Source organism: Gasterosteus aculeatus, chromosome 5, assembly GCF_964276395.1.
Source record: "Gasterosteus aculeatus chromosome 5, fGasAcu3.hap1.1, whole genome shotgun sequence".
NCBI classification, from domain to species: domain Eukaryota; kingdom Metazoa; phylum Chordata; class Actinopteri; order Perciformes; family Gasterosteidae; genus Gasterosteus; species Gasterosteus aculeatus.
The window spans coordinates 7,010,624-7,031,752 of NC_135692.1; the positions used below are offsets into that span (position 1 = coordinate 7,010,624).

A 21,129-nucleotide genomic window follows, 5' to 3' on the forward strand; every position below is an offset into this window, starting at 1 on the left:
GATGCAGAACAGGAAAACCACAGCATCGATTCTGCTCGATGTCTAAACACCGAAGACTCATCCTCAGTCTCTTCCTCACTTTCTTATTCTGCTCCCTCAGAATTGCTGCTGGGTGATATGGTCGGACGCCGGTGGCTCCCCTGGATTAATAATCCATCCGGCGGATCAATAACGGCGACCTCAGCCAAGCAGGATGAGGAGACGTGTGAGTGATGGCGTTTCACTGTGTGGTTTTTCATTTTTCAAGCTATAACTCGTGTAAAAGGAAGAGCCTTAGAGGATTAACTACGGTTTTAATAATAAAAACATCTTTAGAGGAGAAGTTATAATTGGTTGTCTGCTTTTAACACATAATTGCTAAATAGGAAGGACTCTTTTTTGGTGTGTAAATAAATCCAAAGATCTTTATTTTCACCCTCGAAAAGAGTATTTCTAACTTCTTTTGATTATAAATTAACAAAATTAACCTTCAAACCAAGAATCAAGAGATATTAATAAAACTCTACCGGTTTACATTGAAAACGACTTGAGTTCCCCCTTGATTTAATTAAAATAAGAAATTAAAAACAATATCACAGACACAATTGGCTTGATAACAAAGAGACCAGATGTTATAAAACCCACATCTCCATCTATAATAAAACCAAAGATGAAGATCCAATGAATATTACTAAAAACAATAACCACAACTTGTTGTTGTTGTTTTGAAGCTGCCGGTTTCCTCGGTAAAAGACAGACAGTGGTGCGTGCGCCCATCTGTCCGGTCGCCGGCCTCTCGGCTCTCTGCCTGCTGCTGCTCCTCAGCTGCGTCGCGCTCGCTGTGATCTGTAAGTTCAACTCTGCCAACTCACAAGGAAAAGAAGTTTTGCCTCTTCGGAAAATACATTTAGTTTTCTAAGGATTAGATGAGAAATTGATACCACTGTCATATATGTTGGGTTAGCCTATCTTAAATTCCTCTAACTGTAATGTGCCTTTCTCACATGTGTATTCCTGCCTCCTTTATAACGGTACATGTATAATGATTTTTCTGTGACTTTTAGATAACAACGAGTCGCACAGCCGGCCAAAGTGGAAAAGCCTCCTGTTGGACTACCAGAACATCAGCGACGGCCTCCTGACTGCAGCCGCAGCCAACGGCCACCTGAAGAGGGTCAACGACCTCTTGGAGGACCGAGGCCTCCGGCTGCAGCAGCGGGCCGAACTCCTCAACGGCACCTCCGCTGACCTGAGGTCCGCCCACCTGACCTTGAGTCTGGCGAGCGCCGAGCTGGCGGAGCAGATTACGAACCTGACCTCTGCCAACCAACGACTGGCACGGGAGCGCGAGCGGCTCCTCCGGGAGGCGGCCGGCCGGGAGGCGGCGGAGCGGAACGCCTCTCGGAACGCCCGGCGCCTGGCGGACTCCGAGGAGGAGGGACGGCGGCTCTCCGAGGCCAACGGCCTCCTGAGGGAGGAGCTGCTTCGAGAGAGGGAGGAGAACCAACGGCTGCTGGAGGTCAGCGGCCGGCTTCGTGGAGAGGCCGAAGATCTGAGCAACGACTTAACGGAACTCCAGGAGGAGAACCGGGAGCTGAAAACGGAGAGGCGGGAGCCGGGCGTGGAGTCGGTACGGGAGGCCTTCCGCTCCCTGGACCTCTACTGCCCCGTGGTTACTCCCAGGACCAAAGGTACAAGGGCAGGTTGAGGCTTGTTGACGAATTCATTCACAGACTGAAGGTTAATTTTATAAAGCTGGTTTATATTGTTCCTACTTCTAAATCAGAAATGTAATTAGTTCTTGTCATTATTCTATATGAATAATGTAAATTGTCATTAGCAGCCCATAAAATGTACAGTTTCATTAAGAAAAGGGTTTCAAATTTCCCCAAACAGCCGATCGTACAGAGGATTCAATTTTATTTTATTTTATTATTATTATTTTATTTATTAATTTTAGCCATGGATTAATCCACAACTCTATTACTCTATTAAGGGGAAATAAAAGAAGCTGTTGGCTACACAAAGACCTTGTTTCTTCCTCCACAGAACGGATCTGCAGAAAGTGTCTTGACGGCTGGAGACTCTTCGAGAACAAGTGCTACTTCTTCTCGTCTCAAACGCTCACCTGGAGCTCCAGCAGATCCTGGTGCCGGACACAAGGGGGCGACCTGCTCGTCGTCGACAGCCAGCCGGAGCAGGTGGAGGACAACGCAAGGGGGAGCATGCAACCATGAAAAACAACAAACAACATCACGTGATCCGACTCGTGTGTTCTCTTTGTAGAGCTTCGTCTTCCAGAGCAGCCAGGTTCTGCAGCTGAGCGGCCGCCGGCTGTGGATCGGCCTGTCGGACCGGGAGGATGAGGGCGAGTGGAGATGGGTGGACGGCAGCAGGGTCCTTTCAGATGTTCAGTAAGTCAGAGCCCTGGTAACACACTGGTAACGCACTGGTAACACACTGGTAACGCACTGGTAACACACTGGTGACACACTGGTAACGCACTGGTAACACACTGGTAACGCTGACACTGAAAGGATTCTCGTTTTGATTTTTTTTAAACCAAAATTAAGTTTGTTTTGTTGTCCATATTTTTTTGTATTTTTTGTATCTCTCAGATAATTTGATACGCAAAAAAACAACTATGACTTTCTTTTTTCCTGCAGGTTCTGGCTGAGCAGACCAGGACTCGGGCCGGAGCCCGATGACTGGAAGCTGGACGACCCCCGAGGAGAAGACTGTGGCCTCCTGGATGCCAGCGAACAAGCACTGGGGTCCTGGATGGACGGCTCCTGTGAGGAATCTTACAGATGGATCTGTGAGAAGAATGTTTAATGAGAATGTTCAAACAAGAACGCTTGTATCTCTAGTTTCATGTTGTAAATGTACTTTTCCGTGTGTTATCGTGGATACATACGTGCTGCTGTGTGAGTGTTAGTGCACATGTTCAATACTTTCCTCCATTGTACGAAATAAAAACTGTTTCTCTCAAGCTTCTTTTTACTTTTTATTTTTGAAGTATGGGTTTCTTCAGTTATGCCATGGTGCAATTTCTTTGTTTAAGTGACAATTACGAAGATAATACACAACATAAAGTATCAGCAATCATTTTGAAATGTTGATCCATGTAAAAGCAGATATAATATGAAATAAGGTAGTTCAGTGTGTTTTGGGACATTTTGTTTTTTATACAATCGTAAACCTTTAACATGACTCATAGTTAATGGTGATGTCAGCATGCAGCTGATGGGAATCTATGTTAGTTTTTGCATTACGAGTAAAACCAGGACTCTTTCTGAACCAAATTTCCAAAATAGTTGTCGAAGCATTTCAGCAACAAGCACCGGTTTTAACAAATTGTAGCACTTAAATTGTACTTATAACGCTACTCGTCTATAGCAAATTGTAAATTGGCTTATTTGAGGAAATTGCACTTTCTTGTTTCTTGTTCTTCTGAGTTTGTACCCTTTGGTTGAATGCACTTATTGTAAGTCGCTTTGGATAAAAGCGTCGGCTAAATGACATGTAATGTAATGTAACCTCATGGTGGCGCAACAGTGAAAGTGAGACTATTGATCATCTGGTAACCATGAATATCTGAAAAAGAAGTTCCCATTTACATTTTTAATTACGTTGGAAGAGGTTTTAGATAACAATCATCAAAGTACTTCTACTGAGCTTTGTTTTGTTTATTTCTATAGTCATTTTAAGCCAAGCAATGATGTTTTTACTGAAAACAACCCTTTGGTGTTGAGTAATTTCAGTTGGCTGAAGAACAGAACATTCTCATGGCTGCTGTTTAAGAAAGCTTTGATATGAACTAATCCAATGTGAGCTACTCCTTTTTGGTTTTTCTCCTCCTGCACAGTCTAAAGCAAAGGAATCGTATCGATCCCACTATGACGGCTGTCAGCATCAACAAGACTGCCACCAAAAAGCAAATAACATCTACAGAATAATAGGCGTACCAGGGCATCTTGTAAGACTCTGTGCGTAAATGTGCAGCTCCTTTGTGCCGCATGACAAACTCAATCCAGTAAAGCGCAGTTTCCAGAGGATGCATCGGTTTGTCCCGATGGAGAGCGGAGAGGCGCTTCATGTTATTCCTGTAGGAGGGATTTTGGAGAACTTCTTGTATCGCTTCCATAAAGTTCTCACGAGTGAGTTTGGTCGCGTCCACCGACTTGGCGGCTCCTCGCGCCTCCAACCTCAAGATGTTCTCAAACTGGTCAAACAGGAGGGGAATGCCCACGATTGGCACGCCGTGGTACATGGACTCGTAGATCCCGTTGGTGCCACCGTGAGCCACGAAGGCTTTGATCTTTGGGTGAGCCAGGAGGTCGTTCTGGGGCATCCATTTCACCAGCAGGGTGTTGTTGCCCAGATTATTGGGCGGCGCACTGGCATGCCTCCAAATGACCTTTTGGGGAATTTGGGAAAAAGCAGCAGCGATTTCAGAGGTGATTTCTATGGGTAGGCCATTCACTAGTGTCCCAAGAGACATCAGGATGAATCCATGCTCTCCTGAACTTTGGACAAACTCTTCCAGCTCTGACGACAAAGGCTTGGAAGGCTTTGACTGGAAACCGCCAATGTAGGCGATGTTTGGCATGGTGGGTCGAGGAAATTCAAAGACAAAATCCACCCTCATGAGCCAGATGTCGGCACCTTGTAGGAGGTGATAGAACTTCACATCTGGACCAAAGTACCTCTCTACTAGTCTGTCATAATGAGGGCATACTATAAACCTGTCAATGCACGTGTTGAGGAAATAGTGGAAAGTGTTCTTGACCCGCTGCGCAAAGTTCATCTTATCCGACGCGGCGTATCCCGACGTCGGAACGTAGGACGTTGGAGACGGAGCCACAACAAAATGTCCCTCTCCACTGGTGATCCACCTCACATTAAAAACAGTCGGCAGCTTCAGTTCATGGGCCACCAGAACTCCAACCGGCAGCCCCGGATCCAGGAGAACCACGTCGAACTGGGTGTTGCGGATACTTTGCATCAGAGTCTTGTTCTCGAACATTTCCACGGCCAACAAGCTTGCTTGTCGGTGGATGTTCGACAGCGTGCCGAGCATCTCCCAGTAGAACTTCACAAAGCCGCTAATCGACGCGCCCTCTTTGTGAATCGCCAGCATCTTGACCAGGAAGGTCACAAAGAAGTCCTCCTCTTCGATGCTGATGGCTCCCGGCAGGGTGACGGTGAGGGAGCGGTAATGCGGAGCGTTTTCTTTGACGTACCAGCTGGTGGCCGTGCGGACCACGGTGACCTCGTGGCCCCTGGAGTGAAGGCTCTGGATCAGCAGGTTCATGTTGACCCAGTGGCTTCCGTCCACCGGGAACACCAGAATCTTTCCGGCCAGCACACCGGAGCCCGTCAGGAGGGACGTGCTCGCCAGCAGAAGCAAAACACCCTGGTTGAACCCCATCGAGGGACCTCGGGAGAACAGGATGTACAAGTACATTGAAAGTTATGCTTAAGCCAGGAAAATAAATTAAAACCAGATGGGAACGTATCTTCAAATACCAAAACCTTTGATGGTTATGTACCAGAGGGAAATTACAATATGGACGTCCACAGTACCTGCCTTAGAAAGGGAAAATCGGGTCCAGAAGAATGCCTGTGATAACTTAAGCCTGCTGTTCCCTTTTCTAATCTCATTATCTGCAGACAGCACAAACTTGCCAACATGCTAAAAACGCTTTGCTGAGTCTCCATTCATAGCGTGCAAAGGAACAGTTGTTTCCTGTTGTTGAGAAGAAGAAAAGGAATCTGAACATCCTGCACTCTTTCGTGCAGATCAGTTGCACACTTTGAGTCCTGCAGCAAAACAGAGTCTCTCTTTGTCAGTTTGTCTCTATTTCTCTATTTGGCATTTAGTGTGAGATGCATTGTGGAAGAAACAAAAGTGTTAAAAACTTACCTTTGAATCTCAGGAGAGGAATAAACTCTAAAGTTTGCTCTGGAAAAGTGAAGCCCAGCCTCTGCATGGAAAAGAATCCAAAGTCCAAATCCCAATTGTTGTGTTACATAAGGCGGAGAGGGAGTTGGGGGAGGGTGGTACAGCAAATGGACTTCAGTATGTATTTTGAAGGGGACACGAGGAAAAACCCTTTCCCACAGAGCCCCTCCCTCCCCCTCCCCCTCATACTCCATGTTCTGCATGCATTAAACCTGAACATGGACCTCCTTATAAAAACACACGTCTTTGGCTTACAAGAAAAAAAGGGCAAACATAAAATTCAAACACGACAGATCATGGAACACTTCCGATGGTTCTACTGGTTTTGTTCCAAACGTAATTGTTTTTGGTTTTGTTCCCTAAACCAAACTACTTTGTGTGCATCTGGGTAGATCAAATGCAATTGGACAGCAGATGTGAGTCCTTGGTGGTGTTTTTAGTTTCACACACCAGTGAATTACTTCTGTTTAACTTTTACTTTTTTCTTATGACATTTAGGTCCTTCCCTCTGGGGGTTGTTCACGTTTTGAAGGTACATAACTCCAGCACATCACACTGTGAAAACCGAGCCCCGCGACTGGGAAATGAAACCAGCTAGATGGCCTGACAGAGTTTCCGCATCTACAAAGAGAGTAAACTACACAACGCTTTTGTCTGTCCGTTGATACTCTCCGACTTTACTACTCTGAGATAGAATGTCCTAACACAGCCAGTAACGGCCTTATCAAGGGCTACACAAAGGATAGGAAACATTAAGCTGCTCAACAAGGTGCCGCTGAATAGTTTGTCATTTAAACAGTATTAGTGTGATCTGCTGAACTCAACTCTTTGTGCGTCAGAGGAAGAAGTGATAACTGCTGTGCGTGCAGCAGTCAGGAGGACTGACTCAAGGGATTTGACCGAAACCAATGTGCAGACCGTGCTTCTGCTTTACAGGAGAACAGCCCCGGTGGACTCATCTCCTGCGTCTCCCCTCCGTAGGTCGGCTGCTGCCATGTCTCCGCTCGGCGCTCTGCTGCCGCTGGTCTTGGTGGCCGCGTGGTGCTCCGTGGGCGAGGCCGACGTTGGGGATTTCGCCCCCTGCCTGCAGGTCTTCTACAAGTCTTGGCCCCCTAAAGGTCTGACGGGGTCCCCCGTCTGCCAACGATATCACAACGAGTACCGCTTCGCCACGCTGTACAGCCGGCCGCGCCGCTCGCCGTGGTTCTCGGCGTATTTGTACTCTGCGCCAGCGGGAAAGAGGCCCACCCCTTCCTGGATGTTCGAGCCGCAGGTGAGCGGATTAAAAGGAGGTGTTGATTGAAAAGTTTGAAAAGACTTCGGCCATCTTGTTGTGAGCCACAGACACCACATTATTATGTATTGTTATTATTAGCATTATTAACAAGTTTTAGCATTATTTAATCACTGATATTCTGGCACTGTTACTGAACACTGCAAATTCATTTTGATGCCAACTTTTGGTTTTAAGTCTGTAGTTTGTTATTCTATGTGTAAAACGTTTATGCAGCCCTCTGAGTAAATTCTGTATTTTAGTTATAAATAATGCCATTTAAAGTTGTCTTCCTAAAAAGGTTATTCTTTGTAAAACTAGTGTGAATAGTGTTGTATTAAAGGTGCTATAACAAATAAAACGTATTTATATTCTAATATCATTGTTAAATCACAGTGGGACTGGATGAACAAAGGTTGAATCTAAAAAATATATAATAATCAGAATCAGGCCTGTGCACTTCTGCATATTCTGTGTTACAAAACCACAGTACAAACATTAACAAGGAATGCACAAAATACATTTAAAAAGAGAACATAAATAAGGAAAACTACTATGAAAATATAAGAAGCCAGGTACCTAACTTAGTAATTAGTGAAAATACTGTAATTCAACGGGTGTTTACGGTAAATAGCAGATGTCCAAAATTATACCATTATTTTTACAAACCTTGTGTCTTTTAGATTTTATTCCCCTTGTTCTGTTGTACTCAAATTAAAGGCAGTGGGTTTGATTCCAGCTGTGTAATGTCGGCTGTTAAAAACAGCATTTAGAGAAAGAGTGATAATATCATTTCTCTCTCAATTGCAGCCAATAGAAACCATTTGTAAGATACCGAAAGAACTCTGCAAACCTTTTGAGCGGAGATCTGTTAGCATTATTTTATGCTAGTTGTCATTAACCACTTTTGATCCGCCCCCATAACAGTTGGCCAACCCAGGAGCCGAGGGCAACATGATCCCCTTCCCTTCGGGCCCTCTGGATCAGAACGTGGTGGAGAGCCAGGCGGTGGAGCCGGACTACATCAACTCCACCTACACCCGCGGCCACCTGAACCCCAGCCTCCACCACCAGATGCACCAGGACCGCGCCGCCACCTTCACCCTCACCAACGTGGTCCCCCAGAAGGCGGGCTCCAACGACGGGCCCTGGGAGGACCTGGAAAACAACGTCAACAAAAGCCTGGCGACCTTCTGCCTCGGGGAGGCTCACGTGGTGACCGGCGTCATCCCGTACCGCAGCGACGGCCACTGGCTGGGGGACCGCCGCGTGGCCGTGCCCGAGTACATGTGGTCCGCCTACTGCTGCCCGGACTACAACCACAGCCTGCCGCAGGAGCTGAGGGAGGCCTTCCCCACGCACGCCGCCATCGGACGCAACGACCGCAACAGCACCGAGGAGATCGTTCCCGTCAGCCGGGAGGCAAAGAAACAGTTCAGGGGTTACGACGTGAGAAGAATGTCTCTGAAAACCCTGGAGGAACATCTGAAGGAGCGACTCGGTGCTGACGTCAGCGTCTTTCATGAGCAGTGCTCGGGATCAGACTGACACCAACACGTTCTCAATACATTATTACAGCGCTATGGTCTCACGATGCTAATCCTAATATAATTGAATTAAGTTGAAGTACAGTGCAATGCAAAGTGTGTATGTGTAGCACATTTTACTATTACTAAGTAATTACAAACATGTATGATATTAACCATTCTCAAAACTAGCTCAGCTCTACGGGGCCAAATAGTTCATTAAAATTATTACAACTATTGAGTAATTCTGATAAAAAAACAACAATAAAAACAATATATGCAGGCAAACAAAAAATATCAATACAATTTTGGACGAGAAAAGTTAAATATGAAGGTGGAGCCATGTGACGGTTGGCTTAGCGTAGCATAGCATAGCATAAACACCTGGCTGTGTAAAACTAGTTTTTTAACACTTTGGTTTTCATACTGTTCACCCAGTCTTTATGCTAAGCTAAGCTACTGGCTGTAGCTTCATATTCTCTCTTTTACAGGTGCCCGTTTTCTAATCTAATTGACTGCAAGAAAGTGAACAAGAGAACTCTAAATCTTCTTTTTTCGATCCTTTGAAACCGGCTCTTTTTAACGTCGGGTTTACCTTGAACCGCGCGGTGACGCCAGAGGAGAAGGTTGGGTCTCCTGAAGCCTCCCATGTTCGTGGTGACCACCAGGTGGTGACCTTGTGACACACATGTTCTGCAACTCAGGTTTTATTGGTCTTTCAACAGTAACACCAGACCTCCAACTCATCATGTATCTTCCATGTTTCTACCAAATAATGTGTTTAATCTCTGGTTCTGTATTTGAAACAGTGTCTTCATAAATATCTTCATCGTTTTTGTAATAATCACATAAGACCCACATTTCTTTTTCATACCACACTGGATTTATTGCATGAATGAATCACAGCGCGCACATCAAACCGGATACCTTCATCGAAAGGAAAATAAACGACCGGCTCAAAGGTGCTGCTGCCCCACGGGAGTGAAGAGCTTGTCCCACACCTCCACCTTCAGCATGGCCCGGCCCAACGGGGACATGGTGGCCTTGATGTCCAAGCTCTGGCCCTCGAACGTGAGGCCGCAGCCATGCGCCTCCTGCCTGACGAAGCCCTTGGGCTCCTTCTCGTAGTACATCTCCTTGTACAACACCTCGTTGCACTCCTTGTCCTGCGGGTAGATCGCCAGGCCCAACCAGTTCTTGTACATGTTGTTGTCGTAGGGCACGGAGAACATGATGGCCACTTTCTCTCTGGCGCTGTTGCTACGCCTCTCGAACAGGTCGTAGGTCAGGACGCCCACCGCCCCCGTGGCCTTGGCGCTGGTCTTGCTGAAGTTGCACACCTCGGTTTTCAGCGGGCGCACGGTGGGTTGGGGGGGGCTGTGGACGTTGCCGCTATCCAGGTAAACCCTTTTTATTTGCCCAAAGAGAGAAACGTTTTATTCAAGCTGCACTTCATCAATTTATGCATTCAAAGGAAATGAATTAAAAGACAGACCGAGAGAGAGAGAGAGAAAAAGATTGATTTACTTTACTATAGCTGGAAACTCATTTACACAACAGTAGTAAATACTTCAATACTAGAAAATACTATAAAGACACAAGAATACGTCAGAATACACAAAATCTACCAAAGTACAACTATAATATGGAATGTAGTGTCGTCTGGACATGTGATCACTGACTTGGGGTCGATGAGGCAGTAGTTGTTGGTGAGGTTGGTGATCTCGATGCTCACATTTCTGCGGCTCTTGAGGTTGGCAGCCAAAGCTTCCGCTGATTCACTCATGTTGTTCTTGGTAAAAAAGCTGCGGCGGAGCAGGATTGCATTCAAAATACAGCCAGCAATTTGATGTTTAAGGAGTGTGGAGTTAATAAAAAACAGGAATCCACACTGGGAACGCCTAAACTTATCATCTATATTCTATTTCACTGCGAAAGAAGAGAGGGCTTACCTGTCAAAGGTGTGCTGCTCGCTCGACGCCGGATCGGAAACACAGGACTCGCTCTTGTTGGGGAACTTACGACAGCTGAAGCTTCACCCACGATAAAAAACGTCACCTCCCACAGCAGACACATCTTCCTCAGTGGCCTCACCCCCCCCAAAAAAACTGTCACCACCCACAGAGGACACACCTCCACCCGTGGTTCTCAGTCTCACGATTGTCTCCTGAGGAACTAAGGGTGCAGCCGGCTGACCCGTCACTGTGGTATTTGTTTGTTTTTACAAAGATCTCAGTTAAATGAGATCTTTGTCTCGTTCTGCACCGCGCCTTTAATCTCTGTGGTCTAAACGGTCTGCATGAAGAGGCCGACGTGCAGCTCGATTCATGTTCTACCTGCTGAAGAGCCCGAGATGAGTCAAATTTAATGACACACAAAGAAACACCAAAGACCAGAAATCCACTTCATTGAGGTTTTTTTATTTGTTTAAAACGCCCGTACATGACGTGAACGACACAAACGCACTCGTGACGCCCTTCATCTGCCCATCTTGTCGTACAGCTCCAGCTTAATGATGGCCTTGCCCTCATCAGACATGCACGCCCTCACGTCCACCATGCGGCCCCGATAGGTCACCCCCGAGCCGTTGGCCTCGCTGCGCACGAAGTTGGTGAAGTCCTTGCCCTTGTACATTTGGTCGAACAACTTGCCGTCGCAGGGGTGTGTGTGCTCGAAGATGCCCACGCCGAGCCAGTTCTTGTAGAAGCTGTAGTCAAAGGGCACCGAGAACATGATGGCGACGATCTCGTTGCAGTGGCGTCTCTGCATGTCGAACAGCTCGTAGGTCATGACCCCCACGGCGCCCGACGCCGTGTTGTCGTCCTTGGTGAAGGAGCACACTTCGGTCTTGGCGGTGCGCAGGGTCGGCTGCGGCGGGTTGTAGACGAAGCCGCTTTCCATGTGCACCCTGTGGGGGGGGGAGCGTAGAAGTATTCAGCTACTGCACTGGGGCTGTGATACCTGTAGAATCCTGCTCGAGTGAAATATATATATATATGTATATATATATACATATATTTATATAATATGATGAATGGGCTTAAACTCTAAAACCAGTTCTGGTTCTGCAGAAAGAAAGATAGGCCCCTATGGAGTTTATTGCAGTGGTTCCCAGCATGAGGGTGGAGCCCCTCCACAGGATCACCAGATAACTCTGAGGGGTCATGAGACTAAAATAATAATAATCTGTTTTAATATATTTTTACTTTGCTACACTTTTCTCCGGGTTAATGAAGTTTTGCATTATTTTACACATCTGAGGCTGAAACAGAATAAATAAACATCACAACATTGGAAGGACATTCAAAGCATCATTATAACACATGTTTCAGGCAACAAAAACCCTTAATTAGTTTCATGAAGAACATCATGGCTGGGCTTAAGACAAGGAAAAAAATGTAAACAATGCCACATAATTATTAAAAACATCCATTACTGACGCAACTTCAAAATCAACTTTGATCCACCCGTAGTCACTGTGCAAAGTCAGTCATTTTAACCTCCCTCAAGAATGAAGTAAAGTAGTGGACAGAATACTCCAGAAAAAGTACTTCAGGTATCACATGATGTGTCAGTCATGTGGTCATGCACAGAGAGAGGCGGCGGGTGGACCCTCGATCCTCGGCGGCTCTTACTTGGGGTTGACGAGGCAGAAGACGGAGCTGACATTGGTGATCTCAACCGTGCAGTTGCGGTTGGTGGTGATGGTGTGCGAGTGGGACTCTGCATTCTCAGACATGGTGGCGAAGACGACAGCTGTGGACAGGGAACGGGAAAGCACTCAAATCAACTCAAATGTAACTTGTGGTTGATTTAGAAAGTCTCCCTGAAGCCTGATGGGGACCAACGATCAATGTGAGACACGACACAACCGGGAACAACAAAGGTCTCTTCAGCACACAATTCAACGGCCAGAAGCATCTTTAATTGGAGATTATAACAGACTTCAATCTACCACTGTTACCACTACCTGTTGTTTTTTTCTAAAATGATTGAATAACGCCTATTTATCTGAAGGCAAATGTACTTACTTTGCTTTATGTGACACACGGGATGGCAGAGCGTCCTCTGAAAACGGGTCGGGCTTCGGTTTGGAGACGTGTGTGAAGTCCCGCCTCCCCCCACAGGTACAGACACACCTTAAACAGAAGGTGTGTCAGTGGGTGAGTATGTATGTTTGTGTGTGTGTGTGTGGGTGGATGCGTGATTAAAGCTGTCAGTGAATAAGACTCAGGAGACGTTGGGTTCTCCTCTCACAGGTGTACAACAGGTGAGTCCTCAGAATACCTGAATGTCTGAAAACATTAAGAAAGTTGCCTCCACACCCACGTCAGACTTTAGAGAACAAACTGGTTCCTATGAAAGGGCACGTTGTTTCTTCTGATGGATTTCTTACATGCTCGGTTGTTTGGTGAATGAGTAAAAACCTGAAACAACAGACGTCTACTTTCTGCTTTGAGGAACTCGTTGCCGTGTGGGATGAAGGAAGGTGATGAAGGACACGTGGACGGATTACTAGAGGCTACCACAAAATGAATACAATTCTGATACTACTTTTGATTTTGTGTTCAATATTTCAGTCAAATATAATAAAATAGTCCCGTAGTACTTCTAGTTTGAATAACTGAAGCACGTGAGTATCAAAAAAAAGATATTCTAAAATATCTAATAAACCAGAAATGGATTTAGTCCGTCACAATGCAAAGTGTGTAGAATGCAGAACTCCAATAATACCAGGATGTTAGCAGGTTGCCAGCAAACATGCCGACCCACAATCCTTTGCAAGGCAGATGGATGCAATGGGAACGTCTCCACTCCGAGTCTCACAGGAGGAACCGGCCTGTGCTGCGGTTCTACCGGTTCTACCCGGTTCTACCGGTTCCCGGTTCTAGAACCAGCGTTCGCTATCGCCGCTCCCTCATCCAGTCCAACGAGCAAAAGCAACTTCATCCCAAAGAGTCGGATTCCCGAAGGTGCACAGACAAAAAAACAAATGCACCAACCTACCAAAGCTAGGACCCTTCTCTTACAGAGGTTTTATGAAAATGTGGCTGTACTTTCCATCCGCTAAAGGATGGACCAGAATTTCTTCACTAGGACGTCACATAAAGTACATTTTAGTCAACTGTCACTACGCAGACTGACATTAACCATTTATTATTTATTGAACTAGAAGGAAAACAACCAAATGAAACTACCTGCTGAGTCAGTGACTTGACCCCCGAATCTCTGTTGGATTATTGTATGAAAAAATCTAAATCAATGTGCGCTGGTGGTCTTTGACCTCTGCACATCTTTATTCGTCTGACAGGAGAGTCTGTTGTGTTTCACTGTTACTGCAATAACTCCATCTTGTGGTCAAATTGAATCACAAAACCTTCTGTATGGTTTCGTCTTTATTCTTTGTTTATATACGTATACCTTTTGATATATTTTATGTATACACATTCACTATAGAAATATATATTGATTTTTCAATAAACGTCCAACAAAGCGTTTACCATTTTTGCTTGTCATTTGCTTTACAGCATTACAAAACAATTGAGAGTTTTATGATCCTTTAATAGAGCTTTATTAAGTAACAGAGGGACATTAAACACAGCTTGAGAAACATCATGAAAGGGCCCTAAGTCTCTGAAGTTACAGAGTCATTAATTTCAGGTCAGATATTTGTACAGTTTTACACAAGTACTGAAGAGTTATTTCCAATCTGGTCTTTTGTGTTAAACACAAAATTGATGCATTAAAACAAGCTTTTAATAATATGAGCCTGTTTTTAGCTTAACAGCATAAAAAAATAATTAAATCCAGAACACAATAGAAAATAATTTCATTCTTCTAAACAGGGAAAATTAATTAATGGTTTAGGTTTTCATGCATATTTATTACAATTACAATTTCAACATTTGTTTGTAGATATTGTGGTGATTACTCTTTGAAATTACATCCAATATTTCTGGCTAAAAATGTAGAAAAAGGCAGATATATGAACACATTCTGCAAAGAAAATCTACAAAAATGAATCGAAGAAATACAAAAATATATCCTATATCTTTAAAGATTGCAATATAAAAGATACTAAATATTGTATGTACTAAAATTAAATTCATATATATATATAATACAAAGCTTAGAAAATATGTCAAAAACATATCAGTGTTATGTTTAGTTGTTTACAAACTATTTTACATTATTGTAGATGAAAGTAAACAAGCTAACCAGCTAATACGCTAACAAGCCACCTTTTCTACGCGTGCAGACCACAAACCCGAAGTGCGTAAGTGGCCTCTTGACGTAAGGGTGAAGTCAATGGCGGCTGTACAACATTAATCGACTTCTGAAGTGTCTTAAAGCTGCATTCTCTCTAATGTCCACCAGAGGGAGACTCCTCTGCTGCTTCTCTCTTGATTTATTCCCTCAATAAACATTGTAAACATCAGTTTATCGTTTCAATCGCGAACGCTTCTAGTTTTCTCTTCACTACAGCATGACGTTCATTTAGTAACTTATGGTCCATTTAGAGTCAAACCGACCATAAAGCGGGAGATACTTAAGGGGGAGCAACTTTAGATGTCAACGGCTGCGATACGGGAAACGCAGAACTCAAGGCTTCATGACCTCAGTCCACAAACCAACCGGTGATGTTCCCATGACAACAAGCCAAGCCAACGAGACCTGCTAGCAGGAAGTTGTGGCCGTTTCGGGTCTTCACTTCTCAGGAAACATGGCGCCGGAGGTGACGGACGACAGCCCCGTCTTCTCCTCCACCCACCAGTTATAGTTGGTCACTTGGGTGTAGACGCCTGGTCGTTTCTCCTTGGCGCAGCCGTCGCCCCAGCTGATTACTCCGAATAGGAAGAGCCGCTCGCCGACCTCGCACACCAGAGGCCCCCCGGAGTCTCCCTGTTGGGGGGGCGGGAGGGAGGAGCGGCATTAAAGGAAACCAGACGACTCGATCCTGTGAGCAAACGCCCAGTCGGGACTTGTGGAGAATACCTCACAGGCGTCCCGGCTCCAGTCTGTGCGGCCGGCGCAGAACATGTTGTCGCTGATCAGGCTTGCGTAATAGTCGGGTTGGCGGCACACGTCTCCGGCGATGAGGTTCACCTGAGCCTCCCGGAGGACCGGGGAGTTGTACCAGAGACCTATGGGGGGCACTGTTAGGCTTTTTAAGGCTCATGAGGATAATTACAGTGAGGAGCACGGAGAGCACTAACTTTGGTTCTCCTTCCCGTAGCCGGTGACCTCACAGGTGAACCCGGGGTGGAGCTTCTGTCCGGGCGGCGGCAGGCAGACGGGCCTCACCGAGTCGCTCTCTATTGAGCACCTCCCCCGCCTGGCCTTCAGCTGCAGCAGAGCTGCCGCACATTTGGCTTATTAATGCCGTTCACTCAGTGATCCATCGTCTCTGCGTGGTCGGTTTGAGTCTCTCATTGTTGTTTTCTATGTGGTTTGTGGATGTTTTGCAGTTTTGTTGTTGTCACAAATCCCTCTCCTTGTAATTGTTTTGTGGTTATTTATTCCGTTAGATGGTTTGCGCATATTTCAAGTCTTGTCTGTTTGTGTTCAATTCGACACTCATTGAAGTGGTTTTGTGTCTCTTTGTAGTCATCTAATGTTTCTTTCTAGTCATTAAATATGTATCATCTGTAGTTGTTTTGCATCTCCTTTGAGTTTTCCTTGTCTCATTGTGGCCATTTTGTCTCAATGGAGTTTTGATTTTGAGTCATTTTCTTGTAGTGTTTGCTTTGTTTCTCGTTCTAGTCTTTTTGTTTCTTGCTGTCGTTTTAGCCTCTATATGTATCCGTGCTCTCACCGATGTCGTTGTTGTAGTTCTCCGCGGAGTTGTCGTACCCCTCGTGGAGGATGATCTGTTCCACCCGGAACGTTTGCTCCACGGCCGCGTTCGTCTCGTTCATGGCGTTCTTCCCCAGGACCACAGAGAAGCGCCGCGGTTTGGTGCTGGATCTGAAACGCGGGAGTCACAGCAGGAGACCTGTCAACAAGCCGCGGCTCCCTCGTCTCAGCTGCTCCCTGTCCGACTCCCCTTCCCACCTGTCAGGGAAGCAGTGGGCCGCCGTGAGCACCCAGCAGGCCGAGATCAGACTCCCCCCGCAGCGGAACACCTTCTCCTTGGACCTGCCGCGCCAGAATATGGCAGCGACCCACGGGTGGGACTCCACAGCTGCAACGGTTCCTCCCACGATCTTCAGCTGCTTTCTCCTGGAGCGCAGGCCACATGTCGACTCTGCGGCTGCATTGGGGGGGGGGCAAAGGTCAATGCAATTGAAAGGGACAAAAGCATGAAAATGAAAGAGCGGCGACTTCAGCGGTTTCCGGTGGTCACCTGGAAGCGGCTCCGTGGGGGCAGCAGGCGCAGGGGGGGGTGGAACTACGAGGTGAAAGAGAGCAGCACTGATTGGCTTAGATTCCACAGGAGCGCAGTGAGGAGGAAGAGAGGAAGTACTCACACAACTGGCGGGCGCAGCGAGGAACGCGGCAGTACTCCCAAACCAGCCGCCGGTTCTCCCACACGAAGCACCAGGGACGCCGCTTGTAGAGCAGATTCCTGACAAGCACATTGAGTCAATCGCACCAAAAAAAACAAGTGAGGGCAAGATATTACATGGTTTAAAATGAAAACTTTCCATAAATCATAGAAGATAATGGGCTGTTTGGGCTGCCCAAACAGCTCTTTGGGCTGTCACTCTGATGTGGAATCAAACACCTTCAAGCAAAAGCTGAGCGGTGACGCTCTCTCTCTTCAGGCTCTTTATGAAAAACAGACACTTCCGACTATGGAAAGGACCACAAAACAAATACCAGGAAGGGAAAACGAAGACAAATAAAAGCTGCAAAGAGACAAAAAGAAACAACAAAAAGTGGCTCAACAACTCTACGGTCTTGGTAGTATCTAAGAGAGGCGTCGAGGCCTTCAGCAGCTACACGATAGCACCCACCTGCAGTAGTTGTGCCTCCCTGAATACACGTCTGCAGCCATGAAGCGCTCCCGGGTGTTCGAGTCCCACTCCTCACACGTCCGCCCGCTCTCCGTCCTGGACTGCGTGCCTCGGTAGAAGAGGCCCAGGCCCTCGTAGCAGTCGGCTCCGTCCACTGCGTGGGAACAGCGTGGAAGCTTCCGGTGAAAAGAAAGGGAATGCGATGCGCTCCCGTCGGCTGCGGCGTCTCACCTGTCTCACAGCGGCTCCCCTGGAACCCGTCGGCACACAAACAGAACAGGTGGTCACCGGAGGCCAGGGAGGGGACGGAGCTGCCGCCGTTCAGACAGACGCCTCCTGCACCACAGGGAGAGGGTCACGCTTCATCAGAGGCTGGGCCGAGGAGGAGCGAAGGCAAAGGTAGGGATTCTTACCTGAGCTTTTAAAGGACCTGGAGGAGGAGGAGGAGGAGCGGGGAGAGAAACCAGAAACCGCCTGTTGTCTTGTTTCCCTTGATAAGACCTAAAAGGTATAAAAATAAAGTATAAAATAAATGCAACCCTTCAGTACGGCTGTGTGGAAGTTGTCCTTACGGCCTCCGAGGTCGCCGCGGCCGCCAGCATGCTGATCAGGACGAAGGCTTTCATCGCGGTTGTTGCTGCACAAATGGAAACCCAAGCTGGCTGGCAGAGAGACGTTTGAAAAACCTCCTCGGGGGCCACTTGGTTTTCGTCTGCAGAGAGGAGTAGAGGGGCGGGGGGGGGTCCTGATTGGCTGAGGAGCTCTTCCACAGGCCGGCCCACGTTGTTTCCTGTGAAGAAACATCTGCTGATGAGTCAATGCAAAGAAGTGCAGATGTTTTTATGGAGAGTTTAACGGATTTATTTTTTCTGAAAGGAGAATTCTTGGAGAAAACTGAATGGATCCACAAAATGGATCGCATTTCTTAAAAAGGAAAAAATAAAGGAACGATAACTCATCCGAACACTCACTGAGAAGTGAGGAGCTCCGTGAGCACTGAGCCCAGCTGAGACCATCAGTGATATAATCAAAGAAGTTAGTAAATCATCCAAAGCTCCAAAGGTTATATATTTACTTTGGTGTAACAATTTAAAGGTTTGTTTGTCGTCATAAAAACCCACAATGAGATCAAATACTGTATTTATATGGTTTGAAACAGTATTATTACTGTTAATACTGTGCTTCAAATCATAATTGATCCCTAACATCTTAAACTGAATTCAGAAAGCTCTATTTGTTCTTTTTACTCCGTGTTACTCAATCAGCTTTGTTGAATGACAGTTTTCTGACCCTAGAAACATATTTAATTTCCTTTCATTACCTCACACAATATCTGGTAATGGTTGATTTAACATGAACCGCCAGAATAAATCATACTGCAGGTTGAGAGAAATGTGGCGTGCGGTGAAAACAGAAACAACCACAAACCTTTTGTGGGTCATCTTCATTTTATTCAAACCGACAGCAATGTAAGGAGAGTTATATTGATTGTAATGATTATGCAACATGTGAACAAGGGGAGGACTGGCACGTGCTTGTTCTACTTCAAGCAGTAGTTCAATCACACAATACAGCTGTGGTGATGCGGACACATCTGCTGAGGAAGCCTTTCTAGTCGCATATCTGATTTCCTTTCATTACCACACACAATGTCTGGTAACGGTTGATTTAACTTGAATGTTGTTGTTGCTCTGCAGAGAATAAACCAGAGCTCATTTCCCACTGGACAAAATAACCCATCACATCTGCTAACATCTGCCTTCAGGGATAAACTGAAGAATAAATCAGCAGCTGTAACTTACCAACACTCCGGCCTTTAATACTCTGCGACTGGTTTCAGTAACCACCCACCTTCAGATGATGCGAAAACGCAGGCGTCGTGTTAGAGCCAGTTTGTCCGCTCTGAGCTTCCGTAGAAACATGGCGGTGCAACATGGTGGACTCCTTGCTCCTAGTTCTTATTTAACTCTTGTTGTCCACCGATTACACTTTCTCACTTTACTTTTCATCCAACCTGGACATAAAATAAATGCAGTCTAGTTTAATCTATTCCATGGAAGAACGGATCAACATGTAAAGGGAGAATGTAGCAGCAGTTTGTTGTTAAAGAGCAGCACTACAATGTGTAAAGTAATACTTTCTTTTACAGATAAATGAAATTGGAGTTAAACAGCTAAGATACCATGAGAAACATTGTGTGAGCATGAGCACATAGGTCTGCTGGTTCCAGATCAGACAACCAGATTACAACCCTGATTTTCGCCAGTAGGAGGCAGGCAAGTTTATCACTAATACCACATGGATAAATGGTTTTGCTTGAATTACAGTGGTGCTGAAGTTCAAGTTGCTGGGAACTCAAGAACATCGTCAGGGCCCAGTGAAATAAAAGGTGAGATGTATTCTTTTTTATTTTTTTCGTAAAATGTGTTTATGTAGTTTGATTATGTGTTTGGTAACAATATTAACACATATTTGATTATTAAAACAGGTAGAATGTCTGTCCACTTTCGGTTAAAGCTCACCTTTTCCATTTCTATCTAGCAACACCCGCTTTTGATCGAACAAAGCCTCTCCAATGTTAAACAACAGAGGTGGTCGACTGTCAGCAGCGGGGAACCTGTACCTGAGATGCATCCTTCGCCATCAGCAACGAACGCGCTTTTAAGGGCCTAAAAAATACCCTAAAAAACATAAAAAACTTAGCAAACACATTTAAGTTAAGTTGTTCTGACAGGATTGTAATACTTCAGTTTGGCTTTGTGCCCCCAGCAGAATTTGTGTGTGAGTATATTTATATAAATTGGAACTCTGGAATTGCCAATCTGCTAAACACACTGAAGGCAGAACTGGCACAAAAGGATTTTGAGATTGAAACCAAAAACGCACCGAATACTTGATGAAACACGTATTTCATTATAGGTGTACAGCAGTTTGCCTGCAGAGCTTCCTGTATGTATATGAAGGCTGCAGCTAACCAGCCATTTCCAGCTAAACAGGTCACATGACGAAATGTGGTTTGTGTCTGCAAACCGCTGCATGCATTCATTCTAGAATGTTCACTTTCACATAGAAAGTTCACAAGTTATTATTATTATTAAGAGAATTATGAATTATTTTTATTTAACAATTCCTCCCCTGCAGGATTAGAATGTCAACAAAGTCAACTTTGCTATAATGATTTTCACTTTAATTATTTCTCCACTTAAACTTTGTGATTTTAAAACTTTTAGTGTCTTCATGAAGAATTATATCCTTTAATTAAGAAATGATTAAAGCAAATCTAAATACTGTACATATCTTCCATTGGATTGAAAACATGACAAGCTGAACTTAAGCAGCAAACTCAGCACTGCAGGTCAAAGGGGTTCAGCAACAAATGTGTGCTGCGGTTAGTGTTTTCTAAAATGAGTCAAATGCTCTGAC

General features: G+C 45.5%; 6 protein-coding genes and 1 long non-coding RNA gene across 7 annotated transcripts; 3 read left to right on the forward strand and 4 right to left on the reverse strand.

Annotated features, from left to right (window-relative positions):
* The first annotated feature begins 212 nt into the window (after positions 1 to 212).
* On the forward strand, positions 213 to 2,971 carry LOC120819022 (uncharacterized). The gene is made up of 6 exons (XM_040175999.2): positions 213 to 225; positions 711 to 827; positions 1,044 to 1,670; positions 2,029 to 2,180; positions 2,266 to 2,393; positions 2,646 to 2,971. The coding sequence occupies exons 1-6, from the start codon at positions 213 to 215 to the stop codon at positions 2,812 to 2,814; spliced, it is 1,206 nt and encodes a 401-aa protein (XP_040031933.2). The 3' UTR covers positions 2,815 to 2,971.
* A 2-nt stretch (positions 2,972 to 2,973) lies between these two features.
* Positions 2,974 to 6,529, reverse strand: LOC120819012 (UDP-glucuronosyltransferase 1-2). The gene is made up of 2 exons (XM_040175984.2): positions 5,909 to 6,529; positions 2,974 to 5,421 (listed from the first exon to the last, which is right to left on the reverse strand). Exons 1-2 carry the CDS (start codon positions 5,973 to 5,975, stop codon positions 3,815 to 3,817), a joined length of 1,674 nt encoding a protein of 557 aa, XP_040031918.2. The 5' UTR covers positions 5,976 to 6,529; the 3' UTR covers positions 2,974 to 3,814.
* On the forward strand, positions 6,514 to 9,593 carry LOC120819019 (endonuclease domain-containing 1 protein). Its single transcript, XM_040175996.2, has 2 exons — positions 6,514 to 7,220; positions 8,148 to 9,593. The coding sequence occupies exons 1-2, from the start codon at positions 6,942 to 6,944 to the stop codon at positions 8,766 to 8,768; spliced, it is 900 nt and encodes a 299-aa protein (XP_040031930.2). The 5' UTR covers positions 6,514 to 6,941; the 3' UTR covers positions 8,769 to 9,593.
* A 13-nt stretch (positions 9,594 to 9,606) lies between these two features.
* On the reverse strand, positions 9,607 to 10,836 carry LOC120819020 (DELTA-actitoxin-Afr1e). The gene is made up of 3 exons (XM_040175997.2): positions 10,699 to 10,836; positions 10,429 to 10,551; positions 9,607 to 10,153 (listed from the first exon to the last, which is right to left on the reverse strand). The coding sequence occupies exons 2-3, from the start codon at positions 10,530 to 10,532 to the stop codon at positions 9,703 to 9,705; spliced, it is 555 nt and encodes a 184-aa protein (XP_040031931.1). The 5' UTR covers positions 10,533 to 10,551; positions 10,699 to 10,836; the 3' UTR covers positions 9,607 to 9,702.
* A 309-nt stretch (positions 10,837 to 11,145) lies between these two features.
* Positions 11,146 to 13,024, reverse strand: LOC120819021 (uncharacterized). The gene is made up of 3 exons (XM_040175998.2): positions 12,778 to 13,024; positions 12,382 to 12,502; positions 11,146 to 11,654 (listed from the first exon to the last, which is right to left on the reverse strand). Exons 2-3 carry the CDS (start codon positions 12,483 to 12,485, stop codon positions 11,225 to 11,227), a joined length of 534 nt encoding a protein of 177 aa, XP_040031932.1. The 5' UTR covers positions 12,486 to 12,502; positions 12,778 to 13,024; the 3' UTR covers positions 11,146 to 11,224.
* Positions 13,025 to 14,609: 1,585 nt separating this feature from the next.
* On the reverse strand, positions 14,610 to 18,436 carry LOC120819437 (urokinase-type plasminogen activator). The gene is made up of 11 exons (XM_040176843.2): positions 18,279 to 18,436; positions 18,120 to 18,207; positions 17,938 to 18,042; positions 17,707 to 17,860; positions 17,218 to 17,315; positions 17,094 to 17,138; positions 16,802 to 17,000; positions 16,563 to 16,714; positions 15,964 to 16,104; positions 15,743 to 15,891; positions 14,610 to 15,649 (listed from the first exon to the last, which is right to left on the reverse strand). The coding sequence occupies exons 1-11, from the start codon at positions 18,330 to 18,332 to the stop codon at positions 15,455 to 15,457; spliced, it is 1,380 nt and encodes a 459-aa protein (XP_040032777.1). The 5' UTR covers positions 18,333 to 18,436; the 3' UTR covers positions 14,610 to 15,454.
* Positions 17,977 to 20,376, forward strand: LOC144407958 (uncharacterized). Its single transcript, XR_013467686.1, has 3 exons — positions 17,977 to 18,105; positions 20,034 to 20,095; positions 20,248 to 20,376. It is a non-coding gene; the product is annotated as an uncharacterized LOC144407958 (long non-coding RNA).
* The last annotated feature ends 753 nt before the right edge of the window (positions 20,377 to 21,129 follow it).